This window comes from Bison bison, unplaced genomic scaffold (genome assembly GCF_000754665.1).
Source record: "Bison bison bison isolate TAMUID 2011002044 unplaced genomic scaffold, Bison_UMD1.0 scf7180017864224, whole genome shotgun sequence".
Classification (NCBI taxonomy): domain Eukaryota; kingdom Metazoa; phylum Chordata; class Mammalia; order Artiodactyla; family Bovidae; genus Bison; species Bison bison.
The window spans coordinates 3,667,429-3,679,056 of NW_011494796.1; the positions used below are offsets into that span (position 1 = coordinate 3,667,429).

At 51.1% G+C, this 11,628-nt stretch overlaps 1 protein-coding gene across 1 annotated transcript in view; it reads right to left on the reverse strand.

The window, feature by feature from the left end:
* ALDH1A3 (aldehyde dehydrogenase 1 family, member A3) overlaps nucleotides 1-10,900 on the reverse strand; it is a 37,342-nt gene extending 26,442 nt beyond the window's left edge. Inside the window, exons 1-6 of the mRNA XM_010845852.1 lie at nucleotides 10,799-10,900; nucleotides 9,764-9,868; nucleotides 7,328-7,468; nucleotides 2,740-2,869; nucleotides 2,372-2,433; nucleotides 3-68 (exon numbers count right to left, since the gene is read on the reverse strand). Of these exons, the coding sequence (XP_010844154.1) occupies nucleotides 3-68; nucleotides 2,372-2,433; nucleotides 2,740-2,869; nucleotides 7,328-7,468; nucleotides 9,764-9,868; nucleotides 10,799-10,900 (606 nt within the window). The remainder of the gene's footprint in view (nucleotides 1-2; nucleotides 69-2,371; nucleotides 2,434-2,739; nucleotides 2,870-7,327; nucleotides 7,469-9,763; nucleotides 9,869-10,798) is intronic.
* Between the last annotated feature and the right edge of the window lie 728 nt (nucleotides 10,901-11,628).

Here is an 11,628-nt window from a genome sequence, read left to right on the forward strand (position 1 = left end):
ACCACGGTGTTCCCGCAGCAGAGAGCAGGAGCCAGCTTCCACACCAGCATCAGCAGAGGGAAGTTCCACTGCAGCAGAACACAGAGGGGTTGGGGGCCCCGGGGCTGCGCACGACGCCATCCCCAAGGCCAAGGGATGCCTGCGTGGAGCACTTGCTTTGCATGGTTTAGGTGCGGGGTATAGGAGGTTACGCAGGAGTATGCAATGATCAGGGGCTTCCCTGGTGGCTCAGGGGTAAAGAACCTGCCTGCAGTACGAGAGCCCTGGGTTTGATCCCTGGGTCCACAAGATCCCCTGGAGAAGGGAATGGCTACCCACTCCAATATTCTAGCCTAGAGATTGCCATGGGCAGAGGAGCCTGGAGGGGTCCTCATATAGTCCATGGGGTCACACAGATCAGACATGAATGGAGCAGCTAAGCAGGAGCAACAGCAGCGTGCAATGATCAGAACTGCATTCCTGCCCAGCATCTCCTGAACTGCATCCTAGGAGATGCTAATAGGTGGTCACCGCAAAGAGGATTTTGCTCTAGGTGTGCTACCGTCTCCTCCTGCAGGTTAACAATGCCAGCAGCACGTTAGTATCTAGGAAAAGCCCCAAAGGAATGAGGCCTGCCTCTCCTCAACTCAGATGCCACCCTATCTCTCTTCCTACAGAGCACAGACCAACCCCTGCCTGATGGGTGTTTGGTGACATTCATCTTGGAAAACTTTCTTGTCCTCCTTTCACCAGAGGCAGGGACACCAAAGTCTCCCTGGCATCAGGCCTGAGAAGCACCCTCACCCACTGGGCGTCCACTGTGAGCCTGGTGCAGTTCCAAACGCTGAACTCATTTGATCCCGAGACACCTGTGCGGGGGCAGTCACACTGCCACTCCCCTCGACAGAAGGGGGATGCGGCGCAGAGGGTGAGCTCACTGGACCAAGGTCACAACTGTCAGACAAAGGCCGGATTCACAACCAGGCTCGTTTCCCTCACTGCACTGCTGCCTAAGTGCATCTCCAAGAGCACACCGAGCTTGATTCTGGCCAACCCTCATCCCTGTGCCCACTCCCCCCAGTTGGCTCCTTAGGCTCCGTGGATGCCTTTCCCCCAGCAGGGCTGATGAACGGCCAGCTAGATTTCACCCCCAGCTCTGTCTGAAATTCCTACCACTGTACACCAAACAGAACACCCCAGGTCCCAGGGGCCCGTGAGGCTGGCTGATGACAGCAGGCACAGCCCCGCTGGTCCCCGGGTCTGCTCGTCTTCTAGACCCCCACTCCTGAGCACCCAGATGCCATCAGCTGTCCTCTCCAACAAGCAAACCTGCACCTTCTCCTGGCCTCTGCCTCTCCTCCCGGCTCCCTTCTCTCTCACTGCAGCTTCTGGAAGGCCCAAGCCCATGTGCCCAGCTCCCTTTCCATTGGCCCTAGCTACATTGAAGACACCCCCGGCACCTCTCTTGGGGAGCACATCTAACAGTAGGTGTCTCTGTTGTTTTGAATTTCCAGGTAGGAGATGACTGCATCAACCGCAATCTCTTTCTGAAGATGTATCACGTCCCTGGGGGGTCCCTGACCCTGGCTGCTCAGGCTTCTTCCTGGGATTCCTTAGCAGTCCATGGAGCTCCCCTGGGCCCTCTTCTTTTCTCAATTTACATCCATCTTTAGGGAACCCCCTCCCAACTTGATGGGCAAGAGCACCTCTGTCCTGACCATTGACTGGCTCTCAAACCTGATTACTGAAGCATCACCCCTTCCTTGTCCCCAGAGAGTGCTTCTCCAAGCCTCTCCACACTGCTGCCTGCCTCCTCAGCTGCCGCAGTGGCCTGGGTCTTCCTCCCACAGACGGCAGAATCACAGCAACCCTGGCACCTGCCAGGCACTCCCTACCCAGAAAGTAAAGTCCTGGGCCCTGGGCACCACGGTGCTGGACGCTGGGCCGCACCACCTGCCGGGTCTGCCTCCTGATCCTTGCTCTGTCCCTGCCTAAGTTCCCACCTCTCCAGCTATCCCGCTGCTGCCCCCAAGTAGCCAGACACTTTTCCACCCTCCTGCAGGCCATTCCTATACTCAGAAACCCCTTTATCCTGGGTAACAACTCTTTCCTATCCTTCAAGGCCCAGTTGATAGCCTCCTGCCCAAGGGGAGCTGACCATTCCTGACCCCCTGGTTGGAATCCATGTGTCTTCTGCTGCATTCCTGGAATTGGCCCCTTGAGAGCAGGAATGAGGTTGGATCCATCTCGGCCCCCAAGCATCAAGGTCCATGCCACACTGCGATGCTCCGCTAGTGCCAGTGCAGTCAAAACCCTTTAGAGACCGGTTCCAAAGACCGAAGTGCAGTGGAGTGGGATCTACAGATCTCACGAGAAAAGCTGCCATACTTACAGGAGTGATGGCCCCACATACACCGATGGGCTCGTGCCTGGTGAAACACACAACGTTGTCATCTGGAAGAGACATTAAGAATCTCTTAATCTCACATGGATCGAGCTTAAGAATCCTACATAATTACACAGACAAGAAACAAACCCAGAGGCCCATCAAAGTGTCAACTCTAAGTTTTATCTGCTTCGTAAAGAAGTGATGTCTAACTCAATTTCAAAAGCAAAATTCCTTAGAGGAAGAATCCGCACGGTGCCGTTTCTTTTGCCAGGGGGCGTGGGAAGGATGCTCTGGAGAGAAACCAGAGGCTACTCTGAAGAGGCTGCCTGGAGGAGAAAGAAGACCAGGCCGGGAGTTCTGAGCTGGCTCACCTGTGGGGATGGTCCTTCCCTGTATTTTGTCCGCCCACCCAGCAAAGTATCGAAGGGTTTTGATACAGCCTTCCAGGTCGATGAAAAAGGCATGAAGGAACGGCTTCCCTGTGTCCATCGTTTCCAGGGTCTGCAATCATAAGACGACACGTTTTTAAGACACGGTTTTCCGTTTGACCCTCAGATTGGTAAAGACAGCGCAGGGAGAGAGAGCAGGGTCCTGGAGTGCTGCCTTCAGGACCTCCCAGCCACGCGAGTCTCGGAAAGCAAGACAGCACGTTCAAGAGAAGACCTGTCCCAGGCTGTCAAGGACTGCTTTTCTTTCAGAACACCTCAACCTGGGGGATCGGCCAGAGCATGGCCACGGGTCCCCTGAAGGACGGCACGCGGCTGGTCTGGCGCCTCTCTGGGAGGGAATAAACGCGCTCTAGCACGGCCTTCTGTCGTCCTTCGGGAGCGCTGTTGGCCATGCGAGTCCGCGCGCTCCAGGAAGCTCGCAGAAGGTGTGCCGGCTTCAGGTTGGCTGGGAAGGGGGCTAGGTCCCCTAACAAAGGAGAAGGGGCCCCGGGTTCTCTCTTCTCGGCCTCGAGGACCAGCACAGCTGTGGAAAGCGTGCCGGACTCCGAAGAGCCAACAAGCAGCACAGAGGCTCGACTCCGCGCTCCTCGCCCGTCCTACGCTGGGCCGCCAGCCGGATGCCGGCTGGGAAGAGAGCGGGCTCTCCCTGGGTGGTGAGGGGTGACTGCTCCCCAGGCGAGCACGCAGCCACTCAATGGTACGGATTCTTTTCTGTTTCCAACCAGGGAGAACCCCTGTGTCCCTCAGACAAGCGGCCCCAGGTGAGTCCAGGGCTGCAGCCACCCATCGTCATCCGTGGCTGCAGGAAGCGGCCACCCTGACACAGAGCCCAGGGCAGGATTCTGGTCGCAGAGTCGCTGGGGCGAGATGGCGGTTTACAGAGGAAGAGAGGCCCCTCTGTGCGCAGGCGCAGACGCCTCGTCTCCGACGGATGGCTCTGCTCCTGCTTCAAGGTGCAGACGCCAAGGCTAACGGAGCCCAGGACTCATTTGTGTTATCAGGAGGGCAGGGGCATGGCTGGCACTGAATCTAGGCCTTCTGACTTCCGTCAGGTCAGTGATGCTCTTCAGGTCGCTGCCTTGGACTTTTGCACCAGGGCATGTAGGTTGGCTAGGTGAAGGGCTGGGACCACTTTATCTTTGCTTCAGGAATGAACCAAGCATTCTCTGAACAGGAGGCAACCCTTTCTTAGCTGAGAGGCCGTGGCAAGTCCCTGAATGTCATCCTGCCTCAGTTCCCTCATCTGTAAAACAGCACTAATAATGGTATCTACCTTACAGGAGTACTGTGTGGCTTAGAGGAGTCCCATTCATAAAGCACTAATAGCAGTGTCTACCCATGGTACCAGTCACATCCACTGTTCAAATGATGGTAATAAGAGCTGTGACGATTGTCATCATTTTCCCTTTTGGGACCAGGTGGTCAGCAATCCTCATCTGGGGACAGTGAGGAGACAGGAATGTGTACTGCTAGAGATGACAGGGCTGCTCCGGGTCTGCGGTATGTCTCAGCCCTGGTGGAAGCTGCTCAGGGACCCAGTCAGGGCAATGTGACAGCCAGTACACTGTACCTTTGCCTCCTATTGATTTACATTCCAAGTTGGAACTTTTCTTTTCCCAGGGGGAACTCAACAATTGTAAATAATGCCAAAATTCTCCAGGGCCCAGCTGCTCTACACAGCATCTGGTCGTCTATCAGCAGAACCTGGAGCTTGTTCTTGGCGCTTTTCTGGGATGGGAAAAAAGGCAAGGGCTGGGCAGAGCTTTGTGGGGACATGCAGGGCCACTGCCCAGCTCCAGTCCTGGCTCACCTTCCAGCTGGGTAAACTAGGACAGATGACCTAACCTCTCTGGGCCACAGCATTCTTATCTTTTAAACAGGATGATAAATACTACAGATCAAGTGCCTGCAACAAGCCTGGGACAGAGTGAGCATTCAACAAGCATTGATTATTTTTATTATTAATTTAGTCACATTTGCTTACTCTCGTGATAACAGGAATTTGCCAGGTTGGTGTTATGGAATCTTTCCAAGCAAAACTGGGTCATGATAGCTTTAGAAAGGAAACTCTTAAAAAAAAATCAAACCCAATTTTCAGGTGATTATGCAGACATGAAGCAGAGAGATAAAGAGAGTTAGCTACTCGCTGGGACTTTTAAACAATTATTGTGGCTGGATCATGAGAGAACCACAGCTGCTTTTAAGTTTCTTTTTAACATTTTAGGAGAAAAATATACCTTTTGAGAAATCAACACATGCTAACCCTTAAATACTAAAGGATGAAGGGAAAGTGCGGTAGGGACGTGCCCACGATGCCCTAGTGCTGAGGCTGAAATGAAGGGCTCAGAAGTGGGGCTCTGATTGAGATGAGAGCAAACAGCGACAGCTCCTCTTTGGAGGCTCCCGAGATGAGCATCCGAACACGAGAGCCTGGGTCCAGGTACCGCGGCGAGGGAGAAAGCGCCAGGCCTGCTGGATCTGCCCACGGTCTCCAAACACTGAACACGAAGTATTCAGGCCCAGCTCCATCAGAGCCACCAAGCTGGCAAGGGAACATGATGGAAGAGGTATTTTGTGCAGGAGAAGGCAGGAAAACCCTCTCAAGGATATGCTTTCTCTTGATGCAGTCTGGGTTCTAAAAACTGTATTTGCCGGTCACTCGCTTGTCCCTTCCACAGTGTGGTGAAGAGCTGGACCTTACTTCTCGTGGGTAGTGAGTCTTGATGGCAGAGGCACCCTGCTCCACGTGCACTCACAGCAGCCTTCCAGGACAGCCAAGAGGGCTGAAGGTGAAGGGGGGGGCCTTGCAGCCACCACGCCCCAAGATGATACTGACGCTTAAGGACAGGGAGGGGAGGGTACCGGGCACATCCTCTCCCGCCTGCTCTGAATCCTCACGGACATTGCAGACAGATGAGCTCATGCTGGGGGAAAACAGAAATGTTTTTGAAGAAGCCAGTTTGGCAGCTTGAGAGTTGAGACTGGCTTTTGCTGCAAGAAGAACCAGAGGCTCTGTGGAGAGAGACAATGACCCTGGGGGGATCTCTCTCCCCTACTGCAGGCTGGCCAGCTGGGGCGGAGGAAGGAAGCTGCAGGTCTCTCCGTGTTTGTGGACACACCCGCAGGGCAACACACCCCAGAGCAGCACCCGAAACGGAGTTTCTCCAGCCTCCACCCATGACACACACGCAGGGCCAAGAGAATCTCAGCGTCCTTGCTGGCGCTGACCTCCACGCGGGTGTCCACCTGACCACTCATTCCCAACATCAAATCAAGAAAGGAAAGAATTGTTTTTCCAAATTAGAGGCCAAAAAGGAGGTTTCCTTTCCTACCAACTGGGCCTCCAGTTCTGGGACAAGTGTTACACGGGAGTCTGAGCTATGAGAGCTGTGTGTGCGGGTGGCAAAGGAGAAGGCGCCAGGGCCCCAGGATCTCCTCTGATCAATCACCCGCCACAAAGGAAGGTCTGAGGATCCCAGTAAATTCTGCACTTGCTACTCCTAAATGTCTTCACAGCCCATCTCATGAGAGCAGCCCAACTCACGCAATGGGATGAATAAAGACACACATTTTGCAGCTGAGGAATTACAGTGCTAGAAATCACCAGAACACACAGCTGAGCTTAGAACCTGGTCCTCAGATGGCATTATTAATAACTTCATCTGTTTAGTGCTTACTGGATGACGGGGACTGCAAAGGATTTTAAGTGGATCATTCTCACAACACTCAGATATCAATAATGTTTCCGTGAAGAAACATACACTCAGGGAGGCTGGGCAACTTGTCCAAAGTCACACAGCTGATAAAGCAGCAGAGCTGGAGTTTGAACCTAGGTCTTTCACACTCTGAAGTTTCCTGTAGCTAAGTTATCCCCTCACCATCACCCCACACACACTCACCACTGCCCATTTCAAGGTGAAACGGGTGATTTTTAAGCTATATATGGACACTTTTTTTGTGCCAAGGGGTGGCATTTATTTTAATAAGTATTAGAAAAACCACACCAGCACATTACAACTGTAATTTCATAGACACTGTCCCTTAGGATGAGGTTAAATTTCAGTTTGGAAAGGAGTTGATATAAGAAAACAAGTTAAGCTCTAACTGTGCAGGTAGGACCAAGGTACGGCCCAGCCCGGCTGTCTGTGAGCATCTCGAGTCTGGGAGCCACTAGTGGATCAGAACTTCCTCAGGCCGAGAAGACAGCGGCAGGGGCAAAAGTCTGACCTCAGAACGGATCGTCTGAGTCCAGGGGTGCGGACGCCGGCCTTGGGCTGGAGAGCCGTGCCTCAAAGGGCAGCGCAGCCCCACCACCTCCAGACCCGGCACCCGAGTCCTGTCTCCTGCGCCGGGAAGGGGCGGGCCCGAGGGCCAGCGGGCCATGCCCCCCTCCCCGGGGCGGGTCCCAGGTACTCATCGCCAGGACGGCGCGGTCCCTGCCCACCGGGAAGGGGCGGCCCGGGGGCCAGCGGGCCACGCCCCACTCCCCGCGCGGGTCCCGGGTACTCACCGCCAGGACGGCGCGGTCCCGCTCCACCAGGTCCGCCAGCTGCTGCAGCAGCCGGCCGCGGCTCGGGGCGTCCAGCCGGCGCCACGGAGAGCCTCTCTGGAAGGCGGCTTGTGCGGCCTCCACCGCCTTGTCCACGTCAGGCTGCAAGGCCGAACAACGGAGAGAGCCTGTCACCTTTCGCGGAGGGCTCGGCTGGGCTGTCCAGGAACTGCAGAATCCGGCCTCCATCCCGGCACAGAGGACGGAGGTGGGCGGGCAGCTCAGAGCAGTCGCCAGGTTTCTAATCACTTCAATGGTCAGGGACTTTTAAGGGATTTTGTTTTTGCTTTAAGTCTTTCAAGTTTTCTACCAGGGCCAAGGATTAACTTTCTTTCTGATTATACAAAGTATTTAAAAGAGTCATAAGACCACTGACTGTAATCATTTTTCTTGCTGACCTATGTCGGAAGAGAGCATCTACTTGCTACCTAAGTTTGGACACAAACACATTCCCACAGCTCACCAATGAGGTGGGGAATGTCTGTCTTGGCACTTTACTCCAGCTGAGAACCACATGCGGTCCAAGAACGGGGGCAAGAGTCCTCCTCTGGATCTCAGAACTGACGGTATTGAAAAAGTCCACATCAGGAACTTCTCCCTTTAGCCTCACTTCACCTACCCCTGGGGCTTCCCTGGTGGCTCTGCCTGAAATGCAGGAGATGCGATTTCAATCCCTGGGTCAGACAGATGCCCTGGAAAAGGAAATAGTAACCCACTCTAATATTCTTGCCTGGAAATCCCATGGACTAAGGAGCATGGGTCACAAAAGAGCTGGACGTGATTCAGCAGCTAAACAACACTATCAGCTATCCCCTGGGAGCTGTGATCATTTTATAGACAAAGAACTGGATCTTCTGGACACTGACAGAAAAATTACAATCAAATCTTCTTTACTAGGAAAGAACGAGAGCTATTTAGAGTAATGTCACCCATTCTCTCAAAATTTTTATTTTTTTAATATTGCTTGGCCACATCATGTGGCCTGAAAATCTTAGTTCCCTGACTAGGGATTGAACCTGCATTCCCTGCAGTGGAAGCTCAGAGTCCTAACTACTGGACTGCCAGGGAATTCCCTGACATCCATTCTTATGCTCAAGAAATTGAGGTTTGAGGCTTTGGTTGGTAATGATCAGGGGCTCACCCCCCAGATCCCTCTGAGCCTCTCTTCCTTAGGGAGATGCAGCCAGCAGTGGGCACCCAGCACCAGTCAAGAGGGACACTGCACCAAGATTCTGTGTATCCAAAATGGGCTTGGAGGGGAGTAGAAACTTTGGCAAGGGAGATATTAGGGCTTTGAATTCCTTGTCCCAGGCTCTGGGGTGGAGGCCAGGAATTCTCCAGCTGCAGGGACGGGGAAGCCTCTGTCTTCTGGTGCTTGGAACAGTCACTCAGACCATGGGATGAGCCAGAGCCCGTGGCGGGGATTTCACTGCTCCCTGGCCCCTGTGTACTACACCTGGGAGACCTGCTCAGCATCATGTCACACCCCTACACCCTGACGTCTTCACATAAGCTCCTCGGTGCTAGTATTATAGACACAGAGCTTTTCATGGGGTGCTGCACACGGGAGGGGCTGAACAGGTACAAACACGGTGCATGGCACACCGTCACAAAAATCCTGCTACTAGAATCAAACTCAAGCCTATTTTACACATGTCGTTCACACTACCTACATATTTATGAACATCAGATAAGTACTCCAGTGGTTGAGAAGACGGCTCCGTTTCTCTTCCCTCCTTACAAAAGCTGTACTTTCAACCTTTTCCCCAATGACACATATTCAAAAGATATTTTATGGTTTGAAATGTATCAAGGACATATTCAGGAGTCTCTTAGCTTTATATATAATAATGAAATTAATATATTACATATATAACACATAACTTACACAATATACCCTGCACTATCAAATAGGGTTGTAGGCTATAGCTTTACACAATCATTTAAGTTTCTGGTAGAAAAAAAAAATCTGGCAGTTGCATAACATTATTACTTCTGCATGACTTAGCAAGTCTTTGGTCTCCTTCAAGTCTTTTTTTTAAAAAGTGTCTCCTGCCAGAATGTTGCATTTGGTGAAACACACCAGCCAGCCGGAAATGCTTTCAGGAAAGATTCTTTAATGCTTCCAGGTTCAAATTATTGATAAAAACCTTTCCTTTAGCCACGTGATAAGGACGGCTGAAGTCATCCTCACAGATGGAAAAACATCTATCAAAGGAGAAGGACTCTACAGCACAGGGTCCCTAATTGATCCCATTCTGGGCCATGTGTCTACGAAGCAGTTTGCTTAGGTTCGGCCTCAGTGTGGGCCAGCTCTGACTTACAGCTAAGCTGAAGCACTTCCTTATCCTCTAGCGATCAGTAATTGAATTACTGGGCCAGGGGGAGGGCACCCACCTTATCTCCTTCTTCTACTTCACATATTTTCTCTAGAGTTGAAGGGTTATACGTGGCAAATTTTTTTCCACTCTTGGATTCGTTCCATTCATTGTTGATGAATATCTAACCAGGAAAGGAAATTGTAATGCATTAGGCTTAAATCAAAATCATATAATTCCAACATGCTGAGGACCTTAGGTCACGTCTTTTCTTTCCCTCCTGCCAACCTGCCCGCCTGCCGTTTTACAGGTGGGACCTGGAAGTGGGGGGGACAGTCACATGCCCAACTGGGAGCACACTCAGAATTATCAACAGAATCCAAGTCTTCTGACTTTTTAATACATTTCCAGAGAACTACAAATTGTCAAAATAAAACTGAAGTAATTTAGAATTTTTTCTAAAATGTTTTTAGACAATAAGATGGAGTCACAGAAGAATAAAAGAGTTAGTTACAAAAAGGACATGAGTTAAATTTTACACACTCATCAAGTTCAGGGGACCAACACACACATGCACACACACAGTGCCAAGCAATCTGCCTGCCCCGAAGAGCATGTCAGCAGTGAGCATTCCCTTCTCCCTCCTTCCTGCTGCAACCCCCAGCTGGATCCGCCAAAGAACTGGATTTATAAAAGGATCTCACTATAACCCTTTAGCCCTCATTAATGCACATCAGTGCCATCTCCCCATTCTCTTTAAAATGTCTATTTTCATGTTGGGCTTTAATAAAAGCCAGTGTTGGAATAGCAAGATAAATATCTGGGTTAGGAAATGTTCGGGTTATATTAACATATGTTGTAAATAACTACTTATATCCAGAACTAAAGAATCAACTCACAAAAATCACTTAGTTCTGAGACTCGGTTATCTAGAACACAGCCAAGAATAGAGATATTAAAAAAAAAAAAAAGACATTATGAACAAACTAAAAAGAATTTCATGGTCTATGCACTGAAATATGTGTACTATTTACTCTTAGCTTACCCTAAGTTCTTAAAAAATATTAAAAGAGAGGATTTGGGGGAAAGAACTAGGAACTGAGGTGACAGGTACCACACAAATCATTTTCGCACAGTACGGAGGTCCTGGCCACCCAGTGAGAGGACAGAATCTCCCGTTGTACTCGCTAGGGACCACCTCGTGGTCAGAGCCCATCGTGGCATCACAGAGACCCCAGTAGTGAACATGGCTAAAATGCTTTTGAAGCATGTCCATAGAGTAAAATGTCATCAACGATTTCTAAATAGAGAACTAGCTCATCAGATTCCATCTCCATATCTATGTACATGCTAAGTTGCTCAGTCGTGTCCGACTCTCTGTGACCCCGTGGACTGCAGCCCTCCAGGCTCCTCTGTCCATGGGATTCTCCAGGCAAGAATATTGGAGTGGGTTGCCATGCCCTCCTCCAGGGGATCTTCCCTGACCCAGGGATTGAACCCGAGACTCATGTCTCCTGTATTGGCAGGTGGATTCTTCACCGCTGAGCCACCAGGGAAGCCTCCATATCTATGTTCATATGTTTATACACATACATTTATATGCATGTCTTTATATCCATCTATTCTATTTATTATATGCTTATCTTTGATTCATTTAAAGGGAGAACTGCATCACTACAGGGCTAATTTCCATCACTGTGACTTCAGGGCTAATTTCCACGACTGTGAATTTCATTCATTTGGAATACCTGGTTCCCCGGTGAGGACCGGTGAGAGGGTGGCCGATTTATCCAGCATGTGACCTGACTATGTTCTCTGTCCTCGGCTGTCCTGGAAAAACTCTGAAGCTCACGGGAAAGGAAGCCTTCTCTGGGAAGCCACTGGGGTGCTGTTTTGATAACTCTCCCTGGAAAGCAGGGAAATTTGAGAGTGGTGGGGACAAAG